This window comes from Macaca nemestrina, chromosome 14 (genome assembly GCF_043159975.1).
Source record: "Macaca nemestrina isolate mMacNem1 chromosome 14, mMacNem.hap1, whole genome shotgun sequence".
NCBI lineage: Eukaryota > Metazoa > Chordata > Mammalia > Primates > Cercopithecidae > Macaca > Macaca nemestrina.
This window is the reverse complement of record NC_092138.1, coordinates 118,531,588-118,552,452: the sequence shown is the minus strand read 5'-3', so window position 1 is coordinate 118,552,452 and position 20,865 is coordinate 118,531,588. Positions and strand designations below refer to the sequence as shown.

At 57.4% G+C, this 20,865-nt stretch overlaps 2 protein-coding genes across 14 annotated transcripts in view; both read left to right on the top strand.

The window, feature by feature from the left end:
- Positions 1-20,865, top strand: part of LOC105471989 (exonuclease 3'-5' domain containing 3) — a 108,419-nt gene that overhangs the window by 9,891 nt on the left and 77,663 nt on the right. For 7 of the 13 annotated variants that reach the window (XR_011612928.1, XR_011612927.1, XM_071078676.1 and 4 more), the window contains exon 2: positions 15,124-15,225. Coding sequence is in view for 9 of the 13 variants with exons in the window: in XM_071078676.1 (XP_070934777.1) it covers positions 15,171-15,225 (55 nt within the window). In the remaining 4 variants the exon portion in view is untranslated. Of the gene's footprint in view, positions 1-2,527; positions 5,261-7,610; positions 7,734-15,123; positions 15,226-20,865 lie in introns of those variants that run through there. The other 6 variants (XM_071078670.1, XM_071078671.1, XM_071078681.1 and 3 more) reach the window with 4 other exon arrangements.
- LOC139358282 (uncharacterized) lies at positions 15,771-19,432 on the top strand. Its single transcript, XM_071078853.1, is given in 6 exon segments — positions 15,771-15,807; positions 16,260-16,328; positions 16,565-16,822; positions 16,963-17,163; positions 17,166-17,227; positions 17,270-19,432. Coding segments are annotated over 6 exon segments (1,023 nt in total). The 3' UTR covers positions 17,666-19,432.

Here is a 20,865-nt window from a genome sequence, read left to right as displayed (position 1 = left end):
TCTCCCGCCCCTTGCGTGTGTCCTTAGGTCCAGCCAACGCATCCAGGATCTCGAATTCCTGTGGACCTGTGGGCTCCAGTGACGGAAGCACTGGGCGCTTCTCCCACTCCAGCTGTGCCGTCCTCAGAGCCAGGCCAGGAGCCGCTGCGTTGGGGTTTATGCTTGGATGGTGGACGGACGTGGGTGTGTCTGGGGAGCCGCACTCCGGGGTCTGGAGCTGCGTCTCCATCCTCGCCTGTGGGGGACCCTCTAAGGGCCTGCGGGCCGCCAGTCACCCTCCCTTAGCCAAGGGATCCCGGGAGATGGGGTGGGGACGCTGGGTTCTGCGTTGTGGGGCTGGCAGGACAGAGCCCGAGAGCGGCCAGACCTGCCGTTTGCACGGCACAGGGGCCCCCAGGAAAGGGCCTGCGGTGAGCCGGGGGCAGATGGCCCCTCGGGGGCCTGGACCGGTGTGCGGGCTTCTCGGGGGAGCAGCCACCTCTGCGGTGTTCAGCGCAGACCGACAGAGGTGGAGGGGCCTCCCCATGCTCGCCGCGGCCGCCGGGCTGGGCTCTGCCTGCAGCGCTGGCCTGGGTGGGAACGGAGACCCAGCCTGGGCGTGCAGGTGGGGGAGGCACTTGGACTGCAGGCGCCTGGGACAGACGCGGCTGAGAGGGAGGAGGCGCTGCCGGGTTCCACCAGCAGAGGGGCCCAGAGACCGGCCCGGACGCGCGGCGGTCGGCGTAGGGTGGCCGGGACTGGCTCCTCCGCAGGCTGCCGCCCCCGCCCGCTCCGGTGCGTCTGTGAACGGCCGGGTCTGCTGCCCAGCGTTCTGGCCTCCACGACTCCGGGTGCCGCAGATGCGGGGCCTTCCCGGGCACAGGACCCCGGGACGCTGGGAGGCAGTGTTGGCCCCGCACTTCTCTCGGAGCCTGACGGCCTGGCTGGGGCTGCCCCGTTGGGTCCCCGCAGCCCGCAAGGCAGTCCCCAGCCTGCAGAGGGGCCGGGCTGTACTCCTGGCAGGGAGGGGTGGGGGCTGAGGAGCGGCCTGGGGGGGAGTCGGGGTACAGACGCCCCAGAGGAGGGTTGGGGAGAGGGTCTAACGCCCACTGAGCCTATGGCTGGGGGAGTACTGAGAACCCAGGGAAATTTCCAGGAGCCGCTGGGAGTGCCCATGGGAGTGGAGGTGGTGGTGGGGGACCTGCTGCCTTTATTCATTTGCTCATCAAACACCATCAGCGCCGCTGATGCCGCCGCCGTCTGGGGGTCGAGGGGTGCGTTGGTGCCGGAAGCCAAGTCCACACTCCGGACGGCCATGGGGCACGCAAGGGGCAGGAGTGTTGTCCAGGAGCAGCCGTGGCCTCTGCTGTTTGGGACAAGACAAACAGAGGTGGAGTGGCCTCCCGGCAGGGCCTCCCTGTGCGATGGGGGTTTCACGAGGCTCACCCCGCCCTCGCTGCACTCAGCACCGGCCCTCCGCTCCAGATAACTTGCTGCCAGCCACCCTGCTTCTGTGCAGGGCCTCACTTTTCCTTCTTTTCTTTTCCTTTTTCTTTTCTTTTCCTTTTTTCTTTTCTTTTTTTTTCCTTTCCTTTCCTTTTGTTCTTTCTTTCTTTTCTTCTTTTTTTTTTTTTGGAAACAGGGTCTTGCTCTGTCACCCAGGCTAGAATGCAGTGGCCCAATCTTGGGTCACTCCCGAGTAGCTGGGATTACAGGTGCATGTCAACACACCCAGCTGATTTTTTTTTTTTTTTTTTTTTTGAGACGGAGTCTTGCTCTGTCACCCAGGCTGGAGTGCAGTGGCACAATCTCGGCTCACTGCAAGCTCCGCCTCCCAGGTTCACACCATTCTCCTGCCTCAGCCTCCCGAGTAGCTAGGACTACAAGCGCCCGCCACCACGCCTGGCTAATTTTTTTGTATTTTTAATAGAGACGGGGTTTCACTGTGTTAGCCAGGATGGTCTCGATCTCCTGACCTCGTGATCTGCCCGCCTCGGCCTCCCAAAGTGCTGGGATTACAGGCTGAGCCACCATGCCCAGCCTGATTTTTTTTTTCATAGAGATGGGGTCTCACTATGTTGCCCAGACTGGCCTCAAACTCCTGAGCTCGAGTGCTCCTTCTGCCTCAGCCTCCCACAAAGCTGGGATTACAGACGTGAGCCACTGCGCCCGGCCAGTTTCATGTTTTATTCACTCTTCAGAGCACAGAGGCCTCTGCCCGGCACTGGGGCATGGGCAAGGTGTCTGTGGGCAGCGGGTCCCACCAAGGGCTCCAGGACAGCAGATGGTGGGCAGGGCGGGGAGACTGTGTGCCTGGTACCCACCCATGTGCCGACTGGCGGGAGAAGCCAGGCTCATGCTGAGTCAGGCTAAATCTAACATTTATCAGGAACTTGATCTACTTCAATGTGATGTAAGAAAAACAGGCTGGATGCGGTGGCTCACGCCTGTAATCCCAGCACTTTGGGAGGCCAAGGTGGGCGGATAACAAGGTCAGGAGATCGAGACCATCCTGGCTGACACGGCGAAGCCCCATCTCTACTAAAAATACAAACAAATTAGCTGGGCGTGGTGGTGGGGCCTGTAGTCACAGCTACTTGGGAGGCTGAGGCAGGGGAATGGCGGGAACCCGGGAGGCAGAGCTTGCAGTAAGCCGAGATCACACCACTGCACTCCAGCCTGGGGGACAGAGTGAGACTCCATCTCAAAAAAAAAGAAAAAGAAAAACAAATGTGCTTTAAGCAAAAGATCCAGGGAGGAAACCAACAATAAAGAGAAATGGTGGCTTAAAAAGTGGGAGCTGTGCCTGAGCCTTCTGCCTCTCGGCCCAGAGCCTGGCATTTCTTGAACCATGAGACATAAAGTTTATTGTTGAGAGCCTGAGAAACTGCGGATGCTGGGGATGGGTGAGTGGCCTGCGACAGCCACCCTGGGCTCCGTCTGCAGCTCTGCAAATCCTTGGGCCACGGACACCAGGACGAGCCTAGGCGAGAGGACGTTGTACATGAGTCCAGGACCTGTGTGGGGGGCCCACCCTGCCCCCATTGGTACTGTGGTCCGGGGGTCCCCAAGGAGCAGCCGGGGGGAAGCAGCGGGGATTGGGGCTCTGTCCCCTGCTCAGGCCCCGGGTACCCACTGCCTTCCCCCAAGGGTGCTGGCCCAGCATCCCTGTGGGTCAGAGCCCACTGTGCCGGCTCCCAGTGCAGTTTGGAGGTCCAAGGGTGGGACATGTGGATGTGCAGGGCTCCCAAGCAGGCTCTTTGGATACCCGCTGACAGAGGCCCTGGGAATTTGGAAATGGCCACTGGCTCACCTGTGGGACAGCACTGTGTCCCCTCTTAGCACCCGGATCACCTGTCGAGAGTGTGTGGCCCCTCCCCCGCACCTGGGAGGGCTGGGCCACAGCTCTGAGGGACAGGCAGAGGCTGAGACAGATGAGGTGGCACCAGGAGCGAGGAGGAGACAGGAGTGGCCAGGAGGGGACTGTGGCTTTTAGTGATTTTTTTTTTTTTTTTGAGATGGAGTTTTGCTCTTTTTGCCCAGGCTGGAGTGCAATGGCGTGATCTCGGCTCACCGCAACCTCTGCCTCCTGGGTTCAAGCAATTCTCCTGCCTCAGCCTCCCGAGTAGCTGGCATTACAGGCATGCGCCACCACACCCAGCTAATTTTGTATTTTTAGTAGAGATGGGGTTTCTCCATGTTGGTTAGGCTGGTCTCGAACTCCTGACCTCAGGTGATCCTCCGGCCTTGGCTTCCCAAAGTGCTGGGATTACAGGCATGAGCCACTGTGCCCGGCTGGCTTTTAGTGATGTTTTTGCATGATTTTTCAGAATTTGCAAATGTAGTTTTCCAAATATTGTATTACATAAATAATTGCCTTTATAGGCAGCCAAAAGGCAATAAAAAGCAAATAAAAATGGAGAGTGGTAGAGTGAGGAGACTGGGACGAGACCTGCTTTGATCCTGGCTGAGCTCGGTTTTCTCATCCGGGAGATGGACATGCCTCTTTCATGGAGGTGGAGAGAATAGTGTGCAGAGTCCCCGTGGGCGCCCAGACCCTTCCCCGAGAGCTGGCGTGGGGAGCCTCTGCCTCTTTTGGGGGAAGGATCTGTGATATGCTGTGGGCTGAGTTGTTTCCCTCCAATTGCCATGTTGAAGCCCTAGGCCCCATGTCACTGTATTTGGAGATGGGGTCTTTGCAGAGGTGAAATGAAGTTGTTGGGGTAGGCCCTAATCCAGTAGGACTGGTGTCGCCATAAGAAGGGGAGATCAGGACACAGACACACATGGGGGTACCCGTGAGGACCCAGGGAGGAGACCCAGGGAGTGGGGCCCACCCTCCCCACCCAGTGTCAGAGCTGCAGCCTCGGGACAGTGAGGACACACGTCCCTGTCGCTCGCACCCTGTGGTGCTTTGTACGGCCCTGGAGGACACTCCACATCCTTCGGGGTCTGTGCAGAGATGGCATGGGGGTGTGACTGCCCCCGCTGGGACCCACCTCCATCCCACAGGTCTGTCTTTCCCTTCATTTCCTGGTGAAAAGCCCAGGCCGGGGCATTCACGGTTCTGGGCATGGTGGAGAGGGCCTTCTGAGAAGGCAGCGACCCCCTTTCTGGAGCCCTTGGAGGCTGGCGGTGGGCTCTGCGTGGCTGGGTCCGCCCTGCTGGGAGGAGTCCTAACACCCTGGATCTCAGGCCTGCTGGTCCATCTCCCCTAAGGCCAATTAAGGTGACAGCAAAAGAATTAAAAAGGCAAAATCCCTTAGGGGCAAAGAGAATGGGAGGGGCAAAAACTTGGGGGCTCAGGAATGGAGGCCCAGGTTCCCTGGGTACGGGGGTTTGGAGGGCTGAAACCGGGACCTGGGGCAGCCTTCATGGGGTGCTGCCAGACCCTGCGGCCCTCACCCTTGGAGACCCTGGGCCAGGGTGTTCTGAGTGCCGCTGCAGCTGGGCTGAGGGTGGGGAGGGCTGCAGAGGAGTGGGGTCTGCAGCTCCCTGCCCGTGCCCCCAAACCCGGTGGCTGGCAGGTGCGGCTGGGAGGACTTTTTCCTGGACAGACCGTCCCGGGGGAGACGCGGTCAGGTCTGCATCTTCCGGGGCCCCTTGGGTCACTCACTGCGGGGTCCCACTCCTGGGGTGCCTCCAACTCATTTCCAAGCAGACGACTAGCGCCTCACTCTCAGATACGCATCGCAGTCCCCACACTGCCATGGAGAGGAGAGGGATCAGCGCCAGGGACCCTGCACGAAATGAGCCAAGCCGAGCCACGGGGTCTCCCGAGGTGGGTGATATGGTTTGGCTGTGTCCTCACCCACATCTCAACTTGAATTGTATCTCCCAGAATTCCCACCTGTTGTGGGAGGGACCCAGGGGGCAGTAATTGAATCATGGGAGCTGGTCTTTCCCGTGCTATTCTCATGGTAGTGAATAAGACTCACGAAATCTGATGAGTTTATCAGTGGTTTCCACTTTTGGTTTCTCCTCATTTTCTCTTGCCGCCACCGTGTAAGAAGTGCCTTTCGCTTTCCACTACGATTCTGAGGCCTCCCCAGCCATGTGGAACTGTGAGTTCAATTAAACTTGTTTTTATGCCCAATCTCAGGTATGTCTTTATCAGTGGCATGAAAACAGGCTAATACAGTACATTGGTATTGGTACCAGTAGAGTGGAGTATTGCTGAAAAGATACCCAAAAATGTGGAAGTGACTTGGAACTGGGTAACAGGCAGAGGTTGGAACAGTTTGGAGGGTCAGAAGACAAGATGTGGGAAAGTTTGGAACCTCCTAGAGACTTGTTGAATGGCATTGACAAAAATGCTGATAGTGATATGAACAATAAGGTCCAGGCTGAGGTGGTCTCAGAGGGAGATGGGGAACTTGTTGGGAACTGGAGCAAAGGTGACTCTTGTTATCTTTTAGCAAAGAGACTAGACTAGCGGCATTTTGTCCCTGCCCTAGAGATTTATGGAACTCTGACCTTGAGAGAGATGTGATTTAGGGTATCTGGAGGAAGAAATTTCTAAGCAGCAAAGCATTCAAAAAGTGACTTGGATGCTGTTAAAAGCATTCTGGGACTGGGCGCAATGGCTGTCACCTGTAATCCCAACATTTTGGGAGGCTGAGGCGGACGGATCACGAGGTCAGGAGTTCAGGACCAACCTGACCAATATGATGAAAGCACGTCTCTACTAAAAATACAAAAATTAGCCGGGCATGGTGGCACACACCTGTAATCCCAGCTACTCAGGAGGCTGAAGCAGGAGAATCACTTGAACCAGGGAGGCAGAGGTTGCAGTGAGCCGAGATCACACCATTGCATTCCAGCCTGGTGATAGAGCAGGACTCCATCTCAAAAACAAAACAAAAAAAGCATTCTGTTTAAAAAGGGAAACAGTGTAAAAATTCAGAAAATGTGCAACCTGGTGATGCAGTAGAAAAGAATAAGCAATTTTTTGAGGAGAAATTCAAGCCAGCTGCAGAAATTTGCATAAGTAGCAAGGAGGCTAATGTTCATCCCCAAGACCGTGGGGAAAATGTCTCCAGGTCATGTCAGAGACCTTCATGACAACCCTTCCCATCACAGGCCTGGAGGCCCAGGAGGAAAAAGTGGTTTTGTGGGCCAGGCCCGGGGTCTCTGTGCTATGTGCAGTCTAGGGACTTGGAACCCTGTGTCCTAGCCACTCCAGCCTTGGCTGAAAGGGGCCAACATAGAACTCGGGCTGTGGCTTCAGAGGGTGGAAGCCCAAAACCTTGGCAGCTTCCATGTGGTGTTGAGCCAGTGGGTCCACAAAAGTCAGGAATTGAGGTTTGGGAACCTCTGCCTAGATTTCAGAAGATGTATGGAAATGCCTAAATGTCCAGGCAAAAGTTTGTTGCAGGGGTGGGGCCCTCATGGAGAACCTCTGCTAGGGGAGTACAGAAAGGAAATGGGTGGGGGCTGGATGTGGTGGCTAACGCCTGTAATCCCAGCATTTTGGGAGGCCAAGGCAGGCAGATCACAAGGTCAGGAGATCAAGACCATCCTGGCTAACATGGTGAAATCCCCTCTCTACTAAAAATACAAAAAAATTTAGTTGGGCGTGGTGGCAGCGCCTGTAGTCCCAGCTACTCAGGAGACTGAGGCAGGAGAATGGTGTGAACCTGGGAGGTAGAGCTTGCAGTGAGCTGAGATCACGCCACTGCACTCCAGCCTGGGCAACAGAGCGAGACACCGTCTAAAAAAAATGGGAAATGGGTAGGAGCCCCCACACAGCATCCCTACTGGGACACTGCCTAGTGGAGCTGTGAGAAGAGGGCCATTGTCATCCAGATGCCTGAATGGTAGATCCACTGACAGTCTGCACCGTGTGCCTGGAAAAGCAGCAGACACTCAACACCAGCCCATGAAAGCAGCTGGGAGGGAGGCTGTACCCTGCAGAGCCACAGGGGCAGAGCTGCCCAAGACCAAGGAAACCCACCTCTTGCATCAGCATGACCTGGATGCGAGACCTGGAGTCATGGGAGATCGTTTTGGAGCTTTAAAATTTGACTGCCCTGCTGGATTTCGGACTTGCTTGGGCCCTGTAACCCCTTGGTTTTGTCTAATTTCTCCCATTTGGAACAGGTTTTTTGGTTTTTTTTTTTTTTTTTCAGATGGCGTTTCCTTCTTGTTGCCCAGGCTGGAGTGCAATGGCACAATCTCGGCTCACCTCAACCTCCGCCTCCCAGATTCAAGCAATTCTCAAGCCTCCGCCTCCCAAGTAGCTGGGATTACAGGCATGTACCACACCCGGCTAATTTTGTATTTTTAGTAGAGATGGGGTTTCTCCATGTTGGTAAAGCTGGTCTCAAACCCCCGACCTCAGGTGATCTGCCCGCCTCAGCCTCCCAAAGTGCTGGAATTACAGGAATGAGCCACTGTGCCCAGCCCAGAACGGAATTTACCGAATACTTGTACCCTCATTGTATCTAGGAAGTAACTAGCTTGCTTTTGATTTTACAGGCTCATAGGTTTCCGGAAGGGACTTACCTTGTCTCAGATTAGACTTTGGACTGTGGACTTTTGGGTTAATGCTGAAATAAGTTGAGACTTTATGGGACTGTTGGGAAGGCATGATTGGTTTTGAAATGTGAGGACATGAGATTTGGAGGGGTCAGGAGTGGAATGATACGGTTTGGCCAGGTCCCCACCCAAATCTCAAATGGAATTGTATCTCCCAGAATTCCCCTTGTGGGAGGGACCCAGTGGGAAGGAATTGAATCATGGGGGCCAGTTTTTCCCTTTCTTTTCTTGTGATAGTGAATAAGTCTCATGAGATCTGATGGGTTTATCAGGGGTTTCCGCTTTTGCTTCTTCCTCATTTTCTCTCTCTGTTTTTTTGAGATGGAGTTCTGCTCTGTCACCCAGGCTGGAGTGCATAATCTTAGCTCACTGCAACCCCTGTTCCCGGGTTCAAGTGATTCTCCTGCCTCCGCCTCCCGAGTAGCTGGGAGGCACTGCCACCACGCCTGGCTACTTTGGTTTTTTTTTTTTTTTTTTTTGAGACGGAGTCTCGCTCTGTTGTCCAGGCTGGAGTACAGTGGCGCGATCTCGGCTCACTGCAAGCTCCGTCTCCCGGGTTCTTGCCATTCTCCTGCTTCAGCCTCCCGAGTAGCTGGGACTACAGGAGCCCGCCACCTCGCCTGGCTAATTCTCTGTATTTTTAGTAGAGACGGGGTTTCACTGTGTTAGCCAGGATGGTCTCGATCTTCTGACCTCGTGATCTGCCCGCCTCGGCCTCCCAAAGTGCTGGGATTACAGGCGTGAGCCACCGTGCCTGGCTGCTTTTGTATTTTTAGTGAAGACAGGGTTTCACCATGTTGGCCAGGCTGGTCATGAACTCCTGACCTCAGGTGATCTGCCCGCCTCAGCCTTCCAAAGTGCTGACATTACAGGAGTGAGCCACTGTACCTGGCCCTCATTTTCTCTCGCCACCACCATGTAAGAAGTGCCTTTTGCCTCCCACCATGATTCTGAAGCCTCTCTAACCATGTGGAACTATAAGTCCAATTAAACCTCTTTTTGTCCCCACTTTCAGGCATGTCTTTATCAGCAGCGTGAAAATGAACTAATAACGGGGGTAGGAGGAGAAGCCAGGAATGAGAGAGGAGACCCTCAGAAAAAGCGTCAGAAAACCAGAACTCATGGATAGGATCAAATTTGTAAGAGCAGAAATGAGCCATTCAATGAGAGGGTTGCAAAATAAAGTTCAGGAAATCTCCCAAAAAGGCAGAGGAGGAAAGATGAGAACACAGAGTTAGTCCCAGGAAGTGTAAGTTCTAAACAGCAGGAGTTCCCGAGGACAGAACCGAGGGCGTGGAGGGCAGGACACAATCGGGAAGCCACATGCAAAAGGGTAGCCATGGAGCCCCCAGGGGACCACGCCACGTCCATCCTGCTGGGATCTGGCCACGGCCCCGGGGCCTCCCCAGAAAACGCTGGCACTTGAGTCAGGGGGCATCAGATTTCTCAGCAACCCCTGAGGCTAGAAGACAGCAGAGGGGCATTACCATGACCATCAGGAGAATGACCCCTGCCTCACAGCCACGCATAGCCAGGCTTCCAGTGGAGCTGTGGTGTGCGTGTGTCACGGGACATAGATGCATGTGTGTCACAGGGATGTCGGTGCCCACATGTCACAGGGACAGTCTATGTGTGTCATGGGGATGTAGGTGCGCACGTGTTATGAGGATATTGTTGCACGTGTGTCACGGGGACAGTGTGCGTGTGTGACAGGGACATGGTTGCCTGTGTGCCATGGGGACATCTGTGTGCCTGTGTCACGGAGATGTTGCCTGTGTGTCTTGGGGACGCAGTTGCTTGTGTGTCACGGGGACATGGTTGCCTGTGTGTCTTGGGGACGCAGTTGCTTGTGTGTCACGGGGACATGGTTGCCTGTGTGTCTTGGGGACGTGGTTGCCTGTGTGTCATGGGGATGTGGTTGCCTGTGTGTCTTGGGGACGTGGTTGCCTGTGTGTCATGGGGATGTGGTTGCCTGTGTGTCTTGGGGACGTGGTTGCTTGTGTGTCATGGGGACGTGGTTGTGTGTGCATCTTGGGGACGTGGTTGCGTGTGTGTCATGGGGACATGGTTGTGTGTCTTGGGGATGCAGTTGCTTGTGTGTCACGGGGACATGGTTGCCTGTGTGTCTTGGGGACGTGGTTGCCTGTGTGTCATGGGGATGTGGTTGCCTGTGTGTCTTGGGGACGTGGTTGCTTGTGTGTCATGGGGACGTGGTTGTGTGTGCATCTTGGGGACGTGGTTGCGTGTGTGTCATGGGGACATGGTTGTGTGTCTTGGGGATGCAGTTGCCTGTGTATCTTGGGGACGTGGTTGCCTGTGTGTCACGGGGACGTGATTGCCTGTGTGTCTCGGGGACGTGGTTGCCTGTGTGTCTCGGGGACATGGTTGCCTGTGTGTCACGGGGACATGGTTGCCTGTGTGTCACGGGGACATGGTTGCCTGTGTGTCACGGGGACGTGGTTGCCTGTGTGTCTTGGGGACGTGGTTGCCTGTGTGTCATGGGGACGTGGTTGTGTGTCTTGGGGACGTGGTTGCCTGTGTGTCTTGGGGACGTGGTTGTGTGTCGGGGACACGGTTGCGTGTGTGTCATGGGGACGTGGTTGCCTGTGTGTCTTGGGGACGTGGTTGTGTGCCTTGGGGACGTGGTTGCCTGTGTGTCTTGGGGAGTTGGGTGCACATGGTCATGGGGACATTCTCAGACAAGCAAAGGGCTACTCAGTGCTCTTCCCTTGCGGTTCTGCCTGAGATGCTCCTGGAAAATGTACTCCCGTAGAACTAGGAGTGAACTTCGGGGAGCACAGGGGACAAGAGGGAAGGGAGTCCCGGGTGAGCAGGGCTTCAGTGCAGCCGTCCAGATGGAGGCAGGCAGAGGCTGGGGAACGGCTGTCTCCACGAAGCGTGTGAACCGCACAGCCAGGTGTGCAGTGCTGCGGGGGGGGCCATTCACCAGGGGAACGGAGGACGCTTGGCTGTGGGCCGTGGAGCCACAGTTCATTTCCCCCTCGTTCTTTCAATCTGGTCCTTCTTGATCTGTTTTCAGATTCACCGACTCATCTGCCATCTGTCAGCTGTCAAGCACAGTCAGTGAGTCAAACACATTTCAGTGATTACACTTTTTATTGCAGAGTTTCCATTTAGTTCTTTTATGTAGTTTCACATAATCTTCATTTCTCTCTCTCCTTTTACTCATTAAAACCATATTTTTAAAATTTTATTCATGGTTTTTTGGGGTTTTCTTGAGACAGGATCTCACTCTGTCACCCAGGTTGGAAGGCAGCGGTGTGATCTCGGCTCTCTGCAGCCTTGATCTCTGGGGCTCAAGCGACTCTTCTGCCTCAGCTCCCTGAGTAGCAGGAACCACAGGCACGAGCCACCACACCCGGCTACTTTTTAGTTTTTTTGTGCAGAGTTTCACCGTGTTGCGTAGGATGGTCTCAAACTCCTGGGCTCAAGTGATCCTCCCGCCCCAGCCTCCCAAATTGCGCCTGGCCTCCTTGAACTTTTTGAAGATGTTTTCTGTTCATTCCATGAACACAGTTGCAATCATTGTGTTAAAGTCTTTGCCAACACCAATAACGTTGAGGCCTCCCTCAGAGCTGCTTTCTGTTCTCTGCTTTTTGTGTTTTTCTGCTTGTTTATGGGTCGGATTTTCTTGTTTCTTTTTCGGTCTTGTGATTTTTATTATGCACTGAGTTTTGTGAATTATCCATTGTGGAAACTCTGGATTGAGGTATCGTCCTCTGAAGAGCATTGTGTTTTGCTCCTGTGGGCTGTTCAGCTTCTGGCTGAGTCCCTTGAATGTGGGGTTGTGTCTTGACATTTTGTCCTGGGCTCTTCAGAGAGCCCAGGGCCTTTCTCAACCCTCCTAAGTTGGGTCTGGGTGGGACTCGACCCCCACCCAGAGGCCGTCCTTCTCTGGCTTTCGCGGGTTTGGTCTGGATCTGTCCTCCGGCTTTCGTGGGTTTAGTCTGGATCTGTCCTCTGGCTTTCGCGGGTTTAGTCTGGATCTGTCCTCTGGCTTTCGCGGGTCTCGTCTGGATCTGTCCTCCGGCTTTCGCGGGTTTAGTCTGGATCTGTCCTCTGGCTTTCATGGGTTTGGTCTGGATCTGTCCTCTGGCTTTCACGGGTTTAGTCTGGATCTGTCCTCCGGCTTTCGCAGGTTTGGTCTGGATCTGTCCTCTGGCTTTCGCGGGTTTAGTCTGGATCTGTCCTCCGGCTTTCGCAGGTTTGGTCTGGATCTGTCCTCTGGCTTTCGCGGGTTTAGTCTGGATCTGTCCTCTGGCTTTCATGGGTTTGGTCTGGATCTGTCCTCTGGCTTTCACGGGTTTAGTCTGGATCTGTCCTCCGGCTTTCGCAGGTTTGGTCTGGATCTGTCCTCTGGCTTTCGCGGGTTTAGTCTGGATCTGTCCTCCGGCTTTCGCAGGTTTGGTCTGGATCTGTCCTCTGGCTTTCGCGGGTTTAGTCTGGATCTGTCCTCCGGCTTTCGCAGGTTTGGTCTGGATCTGTCCTCTGGCTTTTGCGGGTTTAGTCTGGATCTGTCCTCCGGCTTTCATGGGTCTCATCTGGATCTGTCCTCCGGCTTTCGTGGGTTTAGTCTGGATCTGTCCTCTGGCTTTCATGGGTTTGGTCTGGATCTGGTGGGAGGCTCTGGAGCAGGCCTTCCTCTCAGCGTGGTCTTCGACTGTAGCTGTTCTGGTCCTGGTTGTGTTTTGACGTGGTCCTTCCTCTGGGCTGGGCTGGACTGCAGTGTGTCAGGTGCTATGTGGCCTCTGGTATCTCCACTGTATTCTCAGCCTTGGGGCCATGGGTCCTGGGAGGCTTGGGGGTTCTCCTGCCCCCACACTCGCTGTCCCAGCAGCCCCTCCTGCCGGTGTGTGACCCCCAGCGGCCCCCTCGGCGTGGTGGGACTCTGTGCCCAGCCCGGGCTCCAGCGTGGGGAGCAGCTGTCCTGGGGCCGCCTTGGGCACGGCTCTGCTGTCGGGAAACGGAGCCTCACACTGCCTGTTGTCCGTAAACTGGTTTCCTAAGATGTATCATCAGGGTTTACATCGTTTGCAGTGGGAGAGCAGCAGTCCCTCCCCCACGGCAGAGCAGAGTCTGGAGCAGCCCGCGTGAGAAAGGAAAAGCCATCCTAACCTTCCATGTGACACGGCTGGGAATGGTGTTGACGTGGCTACGATCGGCCTCTGTCAGTCCTGAGTCCACAGACAATGTCCACGTAACTTGGTTTAGGAGGTTGTGTTGTTGTGTGTTTAGGGGTGTGTGTTGGCCCGCAGGTAAGACAGATTCTCACCCTGCCTGGGCTGAGCTGGTCGGTAATGTGTAAAACTGAAGGCCAAGACGTGACTATGCCGCCTGTGACTGAGACACACACAGTCGGTCTTCCCGGGAATGGCCGCTGTGAGGGCTGCCTGGGGGAGGGCCGCGCAGCTCTCTCCTGCACGCCTATGTTAGGATTCGGAGTTCTCGTGCTGAGCTTTGTGTAACTGCTGGGGGTGATTCAAACTAAAGCTATACAGTCGAAGAAAGCCTTTTTTTTTTTTTTTTTTAAAACGGAGTCTGACTCTGTCGCCCAGGCTGGAGTGCAGTGGCCGGATCTCAGCTCACTGCAAGCTCAGCCTCCCGGGTTTATGCCATTCTCCTGCCTCAGCCTCCCGAGTAGCTGGGACTACAGGCACCCGCCACCTCACCCGGCTAGTTTTTTGTATTTTTTTTTTTTAGTAGAGACGGGTTTCACCGGGTTAGCCAGGATGGTCTCGATCTCCTGACTTCGTGATGCACCCGTTTCGGCCTCCCAAAGTGCTGGGATCACAGGCTTGAGCCACCGCGCCCGAAGAAAACCTTTTTATGCAATTAGCCGGGCGCGGTGGCGGCTCCTGTAGTCCCAGCTACTCGGGAGGCTGAGGCAGGAGAATGGCGTGAACCCGGGAGGCGGAGCTTGCAGTGAGCTGAGATCCGGCCACTGCACTCCAGCCTGGGAGACAGAGCGAGACTTGAGCCACAGCGCCTGAAGAAAACCTTTTTATGCAATTAGCCGGGCGTGGTGGCGGCACCTGTAGTCCCAGCTACTCGGGAGGCTGAGACAGAAGAATGGCGTGAACCCGGGAGGCGGAGCTTGCAGTGAGCTGAGATCCGGCCACTGCACTCCAGCCTGGGCGACAGAGCGAGACTTGAGCCACAGCGCCTGAAGAAAGCTTTTGTGTGCAACCTTGCGTAAGCAGATTGAAGGAAAAGGGTAACCCTCGTAAGGCTAGACAGGGGTTTTGCATCAAAAACACTCCCAGGGGCCGGGTGCAGTGTCTCACACCTGTAGTCCCAGCACCTCAGGAGGCTGAGGCAGGCGGATCACCTGAGATCAGGAGTTCGAGACCAGCCTGACTGACATGGTGAAACCCTGTCTCCACTAAAAATACAAAAATTAGCCGGGCACGATGGCGCATGCCTGTAATCCAGATACTGGGGAGACCGAGGCAGGAGAATCACTTGAACCCGAGAGGCAGAGGTTGCAGTGAACCGAGATCGCCCCACTGTACCCCAGCCTGGGCATCGCAGAGAGACTCTGTCTCAAAAAGAAAAAAAAAGAAAAAAAAACCTCTCTGAGGGAGGCTGAGGTCTGCCTGGGGTGAGAGCTGTCAGCAGCCGCCTAGATTCTAACGGAGCCGTGTGCTGGGTCGGCCTTGAGGGCGTCGCTCCCAGGTCCCTGGTCCTGCAGGTGGAGGAGAGCACCCCTCTCCCGTGTGGCTCCCTCAGGGGCAGGACACACAGCCTGAGGGGGCCATGGCAAGGGGAGTCATGCTGTCCTCAAGAATAGGCCCCTCTGCCCGCCCGTGTGGGTTTGTCTCCTGTGCCCCCCAGGGCCCTCCCATCCCCTGCCCTCCCTGCTGAAAGCTGGGGCGGTTTGGCGGGGAACTGGATGCAGGGTCCAAACTTGGCAGCCGTCACGCCAGCTGGGAGAGGAGTGTGGAGCTGCCCGCTGTGCTCAGCGACTGGGGGCCCCGGGCACCAGGTCCCTCCACCACCTCCAGGGGCTGCGGGCGTGGGCTCCACGGGCTGCCTATTGGAGGGGGCTCTTCATTCAGGGGCCCCACCTGATTGTTTCTGCAGATCCTCGTTCCTAGCTGCCTGCCAGCGTCCTCGGCCCGGCCCTGAGGATGGACCCAGGAGACCCCACTGGTGACCCCGCCACTGGTGAGCGCCGCTGCACGGGTGAGTCTGAGCCTGATGGTGCCGAGTCTCCCTGGGGCTGTCGGGGGAGGTGCGTGGGGGTGCACGGGGGGTGGTGGTGCCCACTCTGTACTCAGTGACGAGGGCCAGGCCGCTGGACCCTAGCTGCAGGCCTTTCTACAGTGTCCACAGCTTGGGACCCTGTGAGTCCGGAGGCCCTGCTGTGAACTCTGTCCTCGGCGTTCAAGACAGGCCGCCTCCTTGGACCCCAGCGTGGGTGGCCTGGCGCCAGGCCTGTGACAGCATCCGGGGGAGGTGGCGGGGACCGTGCAGCCGCTCAGGGCTGGTCGCAGAGGTGGGAGCTCTGGTCCCCTCTGTCCCTCGGGGTGCCAGGCAGAGGGCCCGAAACCCCCTTGGGTGCTCAGCGCCGCCTCCCGGGGTTCAGGGAACCCACAGCCTCTTGGGTCTCGGGCGGTTCCGTGGTGGCCTTCAGTGTTCCTAGTTTCTTACACTAAGCCTTTTTTCATCCCTTGGAGTCAAGAAGAACATCTGCCCTCCCAGCAGCTTTTTCAGGTTAAAAAAGAGAAATGAGAGGCGCCTTCCCCTGTGGGCAGAACCAGGGAGGTGAGAGGGGCCTTCCCCTGTGGGCAGAGCCAGGGAGGTGAGAGGGGCCTTCCCCTGTGGGCAGAGCCAGGGAGGTGAGAGGCGCCTTCCCCTGTGGGCAGAGCCAGGGAGGCTGCATCCCCGCTCAGCTCAGCTGCCCCGGCAGGTTCAGCGCTGAAGAGAAACAGCCCGAGGGGAGGTGCAGCCTCCCTCCCTCCTGCTCCTACAAATCAAGACCCTGCAAGTTGAAGACTGGGCCAGGGTTTGGGAGACAGAGGCTGGGAGGCAGTGGAGGCTGCCTAGTGCCTGGGGTGTCAGCCCGGGCCTCAGACTGCTCTCTGTGCCGGGGACAGGCCGGGGCGGGAAGCCTCCTGGGAGGGGCTCGGCCCCCATGGGAGCTGTCCAGGGCCCTGTCTTTGTGGGCAGGGGGTGGGAAGGGGGCCTGGGACCCCTTCATGTCCTTCACCCTGCAGTCCTTGTAAACAGCAGTGAGCGCTGTCAGGCCCTGGCCCGGCTGCCTCGCCCTGGGCTGCGGACCCGCCGTTTGTTGTGGGTTTACTGCCTTTTCACTCACCGCCCCCCGGCCTCTGCCCAGGCCCACCCTACACACGCCCTGCCTGGCAGCCCCTCCATGGGGCAGGGCCATGGCCCTCTCCCCTGTGAAAGCCCCGCTCCCACGTGGCAGCAGCCGAGGCTCTCTGCCTCAGTTTCCCTATCCCATGCAGCTGCCTCCTTGGGCCTCAGACCACTCCAGGGACTTCCTCTCCTGTGTTCCCAGTGGGTGCTGAGGGCTGTGGGGCACCTCCAGGCACATCGCCTTCCCTGATGTATTCAGGTCACCGTGTCCGGGGGGAGGGGCCGCCTCTGAGCTGGGCGGGGGTTGGCGTGGATGCGGCCCCCTCAGCAGGCACAACCCTGGCTGTCCTGTGGGGCCGTGACCACGCACCTGTCCCTCGGGACGGGCCCAGACCCCTCACCCTTCCGTTCATCCACCGCCTCCTCCAAGGCCATCTGCAGGCCCTGGGCCTGCACCTCTGTGGGATGAGGCCCTGTTACCGCCGCTGGAGACCACCCTCGGGGCCGGGGAGCTCATGGGACCCTGGCTTTGCCTCAGCACAGAGCTGACTCTCCCTGCACAGGTACCCAAGGGCTTCTACAGCCTTTTCTCCACCTAAGCAGAGTGGGATGTCTTCAAAGTGCAACCCCCAGCTAGCAGGGTCCCTGGAACAGCCTCAGTGCCCCCTGGAACACTAATGGCCCTCCCTGGAACAGACAGGCCCCCCCAGAACAGACACAGAGCCCTCTGGAATAGCCTCGGCGCCCCCTGGCACAGCCTCGGCGCTCCCTGGAGGAGACACGGTGCCCCCTGGAACAGACATGGCCCCCCCAGAACAGACACGGCGCCCCCTGGAATATGCTCGGTGCCCCCTGGAACAGCCTGGTGCTCCCTGGAACAGACATGGTGCCCCCTAGAACAGCCTAGTGCTCCCCCTGGAACAGCTTTGGCGCCCTTTGGAGCCGACACGGTGCCCTCTGGAACAGCCTCGGCGCTCTCTGGGACAGGCTGGCGCTTCCTGGAATGGCCACATCCCCCCGTCCCTCCTGTGCCGCTTTAGGCACCTGCCCTTATGTGGTCAGTGTCCAGCTCTGTCAACAAGGCCAGCCCCACAAGAGGCCCCAGCTCAGCCCTCCCCAGCGGGCTCCTCTACTCGGGCACTGGATCAGCTTCTTCGCGGGAGGTGTCCTGGCCCCCGTGCTGGCCCAGCCTCGCTGTCTGGACACCTGTCCGCGCCACCCTGGTCACCGAGGAGGACATCCGTGTCTGTGGCCCCTGGGACCCTGCCCCCGAAAACAGCCAGGCCTGGGTTTGTCCTTTTAGGTAGAGTGCCTGGTCCGGGTCACTGGAGGAGCATCCACGTGGCCACATCTGGAGAGGCCCTCCCACGCTGGGTCAGGAGGCGTCATCAGGGGGCAGGAAAAGGGGACTGAGCTCCTGTTCCTCTCTCCCTCCCCCGAGGCCAAGAAACATTCTCCATCCGAATGTCCACGGTGATCACAGATTCCTCCTAAAACTTCAGCCTTGGCTGGGCGCGTGGCTCACGCCTGTAATCCCAGCACTTTGGGAGGCCAAGGCGGGCAGATCACGAGGTCAGAAGATAGAGACCATCCTGGCCAACATGGTGAAACTCCATCTCTACTAAAAATATAAAAATTAGCCGGATGTCGTGGCGGGCACCTGTAGTCCCAGCTACTGGGGAGACTGAGGCAGGAGAATTGCTTGAACCCAGGAGGCAGAGGTTACAGTGAGCTGAGATTGTGCCACTGCACTCCAGCCTGGGGGACAGAGCGAGACTCCATCTCAAAAAAAAAAAACAAAAAACTTCAGCTTTTGCATGAGCAGGCACAGCTGAGGTCAGAAAAGCCATGTTGCCCACGTCCACCTGGTTCGGGGGTTTCCAGGCAGCGCTTGAGCCTTCTCTGGGAAATTCAGAGTCCCACAGACGGCATTAAACTGTGGCTCAGCACCAGGGCTGGCAGGCGGTGGGGTGGGGGCGGGGAGGCCAGCCCTCTGGCAGATGCAGCAGCTCCAGGAAGCCTGCCGGCCTGGGTTCCCTTTCCCTCCACATCCGCCGCTCCTCCCTGTCTTGCTGGGCTCTGAACAATGGGAGCCTCCAAGGCTGAGGCTGCTCTGGCTTCCCAGAGGAGGTTCCTGTGCTACAGCTTGGCCTGCTGGGGTGCCTGGGGCTGGGGACATGGCCAGCTTCACATCTGGTGTCCACACTCCAGACAGGGGCTCCTCAGCACCCGCCCAGTGTGGACACGGCGGTGAACAGGGCAAGGCCCACAGGAGAGGCCGCTTTTCCTATGAAGCTCCGTGATGAGCGCGTGCCGCTCTCGTAATGCACAGTGAACGTGCAGGTTCCTGGAGACGCCTCCCTCTCAGAGGCCTCGCTGGTGGGCTGTGGCTGTGGGTGGACGTGGGGACACTTGAGGAAGGGCGGCGGCCGAGGTCCTGCTGGGAGGAGGGGAAGGAGAAGCTGCCGTGGCCGCCCTGCCCCTCTCCACGCTGAGCAGGCCGCCCCTGCCCCACCATGGGTGCCCCAGAGGTGTGGGCACCAGATCCGCCTCCAGGACCCTGGGGACGGGCTTGTCCCAGTCCCACGACCAGGTCACAGGCACTTTCTGGCAGCCTCTTGGCCACCCTCACTGTGTCCTCGCCCCCTGCCCTCAGCGTCCACTGGCCTTGAGCTGGCCAGGAGGCTCCTGGGCCTTTCTCTGCTTGGCTGCACTAAAGGAGGCTGAGCTGGCCTGCCCCAGCGCCTGCCCCGGCCCACCTGGCAGTGGGGGTGGCTCTTTCTCTGCCCCCAAGGCTGCAGAGCCAAACCTTGGGCTGTGACATCAGGGTGACATGAGGGAGACAAGAGGGAGGTCACCGCTGGCCTCATAAAACCGTGAAAACGCCCTCCCACACCTGCCAGTAGAGAGGGTTTGTCCTCACTGTGTGGCCGGGCCCTGCTCCCTAACCTGTTTTCTCATCTGAATGATGATGCTAGCACCAATACTGGGCCTCATTTCTGTGTGAATATTGAAGGAGTTAATTTATGTAAAACCACCCAGAGCATACTGTTATCTTTTTAGTTTTTATTTATTTGTGTAATTTTATTTATTTATTTATTTATTTATTTATTTATTTATTTATTTATTTATTTTTTGGAGACAGAGTCTTGCTCTGTCACCCAGGCTGGGGTGCAGCGGCACGATCTTGGCTCACTGCAACCTCCGCCCTCCAGGTTCACGCCATTCTCCTGCCTCAGCCTCCTGAGTAGCTGGGACTACCGGCGCCCGCCACCACGCCTGGCTAATTTTTTTTATTTTTAGTACAGACGGGGTTTCACCGTGTTAGCCAGGATGGTCTCAATCTCTTGACCTTATGATCTGCCCGCCTCGGCCTCCCAAAGTGCTGGGATTACAGGCGTGAGCCACCACGCCTGGCCTTTTTTTTTTTTTGAGAGTCTCGCTCTGTCGCCCAGACTGGAGTGCAGTGGCACAACCTTGGCTCACTACAACCTCCACCTCCCAGGCTCAAGCAATTCTCCTGCCTCAGCCTCCTGAGTAGCTGGGATTACAGGCACCCGCCACCATGCTTGGGTAATTTTTGTATTTTTAGTAGAGATGGGGTTTTGTCATGTTGGCCAGGCTGGTCTCAAACGCCTGACCTCAAGTGATCTGCCCGCCTTGGCCTCCCAAAGTGCTGGGATTACAGGCGTGAGCCACCGCGCCCAGTCTGTTACTTTTTAAAAATAGGCATTTCATCTTCCAAGATTTCTGTTGTAGTTAGGATGTTTTCTTCAGCAGATTTTCTGACCTGCGGTTGCAGAATGAAATTTGGGGATCTCTCTGTCCCTCTCTGTGTGGCATCCACCTGGCTCCGAGCGTCCCAGCTCCTCACTGGCCTCACTGTCCCTCTCTGTCCCTCTCTGTCCCTCTCGCTCTGAGCGTCCCAACTCCTCACCGGCCTCCCTCTCCCTCTCTGTCCCTCTCTGTCCCTCTCACTCCGAGCGTCCCAGCTCCTCCATGTCCTCACTGTCCCTCTCTGAGTGGCGTCTACCGCATGCCCCCTGGGCTGGTACCGCCCTTTCCCTCTCTGCCTCCCTGTGGGGTCCACAGTAGCGAACGGTGGGCTCTCCCCGTCATCCCGCCTTCCCAGCCAGAGGCAGCCTGGGCTGAGGCTGGGTCAGTTCTGTCTCCAGGGCCCTCGGCTTCATGGATGAGGCAAGTGAGTGGGACTGAGAGTGAGGGACCCGTGACCCATGAGAGACGGTGCTGTGCTGGGGTTGCAGGCCACTGTGTTGATAGCGCGAGGGCCTCCGTGCCAGATGCTGGACCTTCAGGAGCCCCTTCACCTCACTCCCCAGACGCGGGCGGTCCTCTGCAGTGAGCTGAGGTGGAGGGCACACACTGCCCGCCAGGCTTGGGCTCTCCTTGCTGTCTCCGTCCTTATCATGTCCCTCGCCCTGCCTGCAGCTGAGCACAGGCAGATGTGGGTGGAATCTGAGACCAGAGACAGTTGGGCTGGAG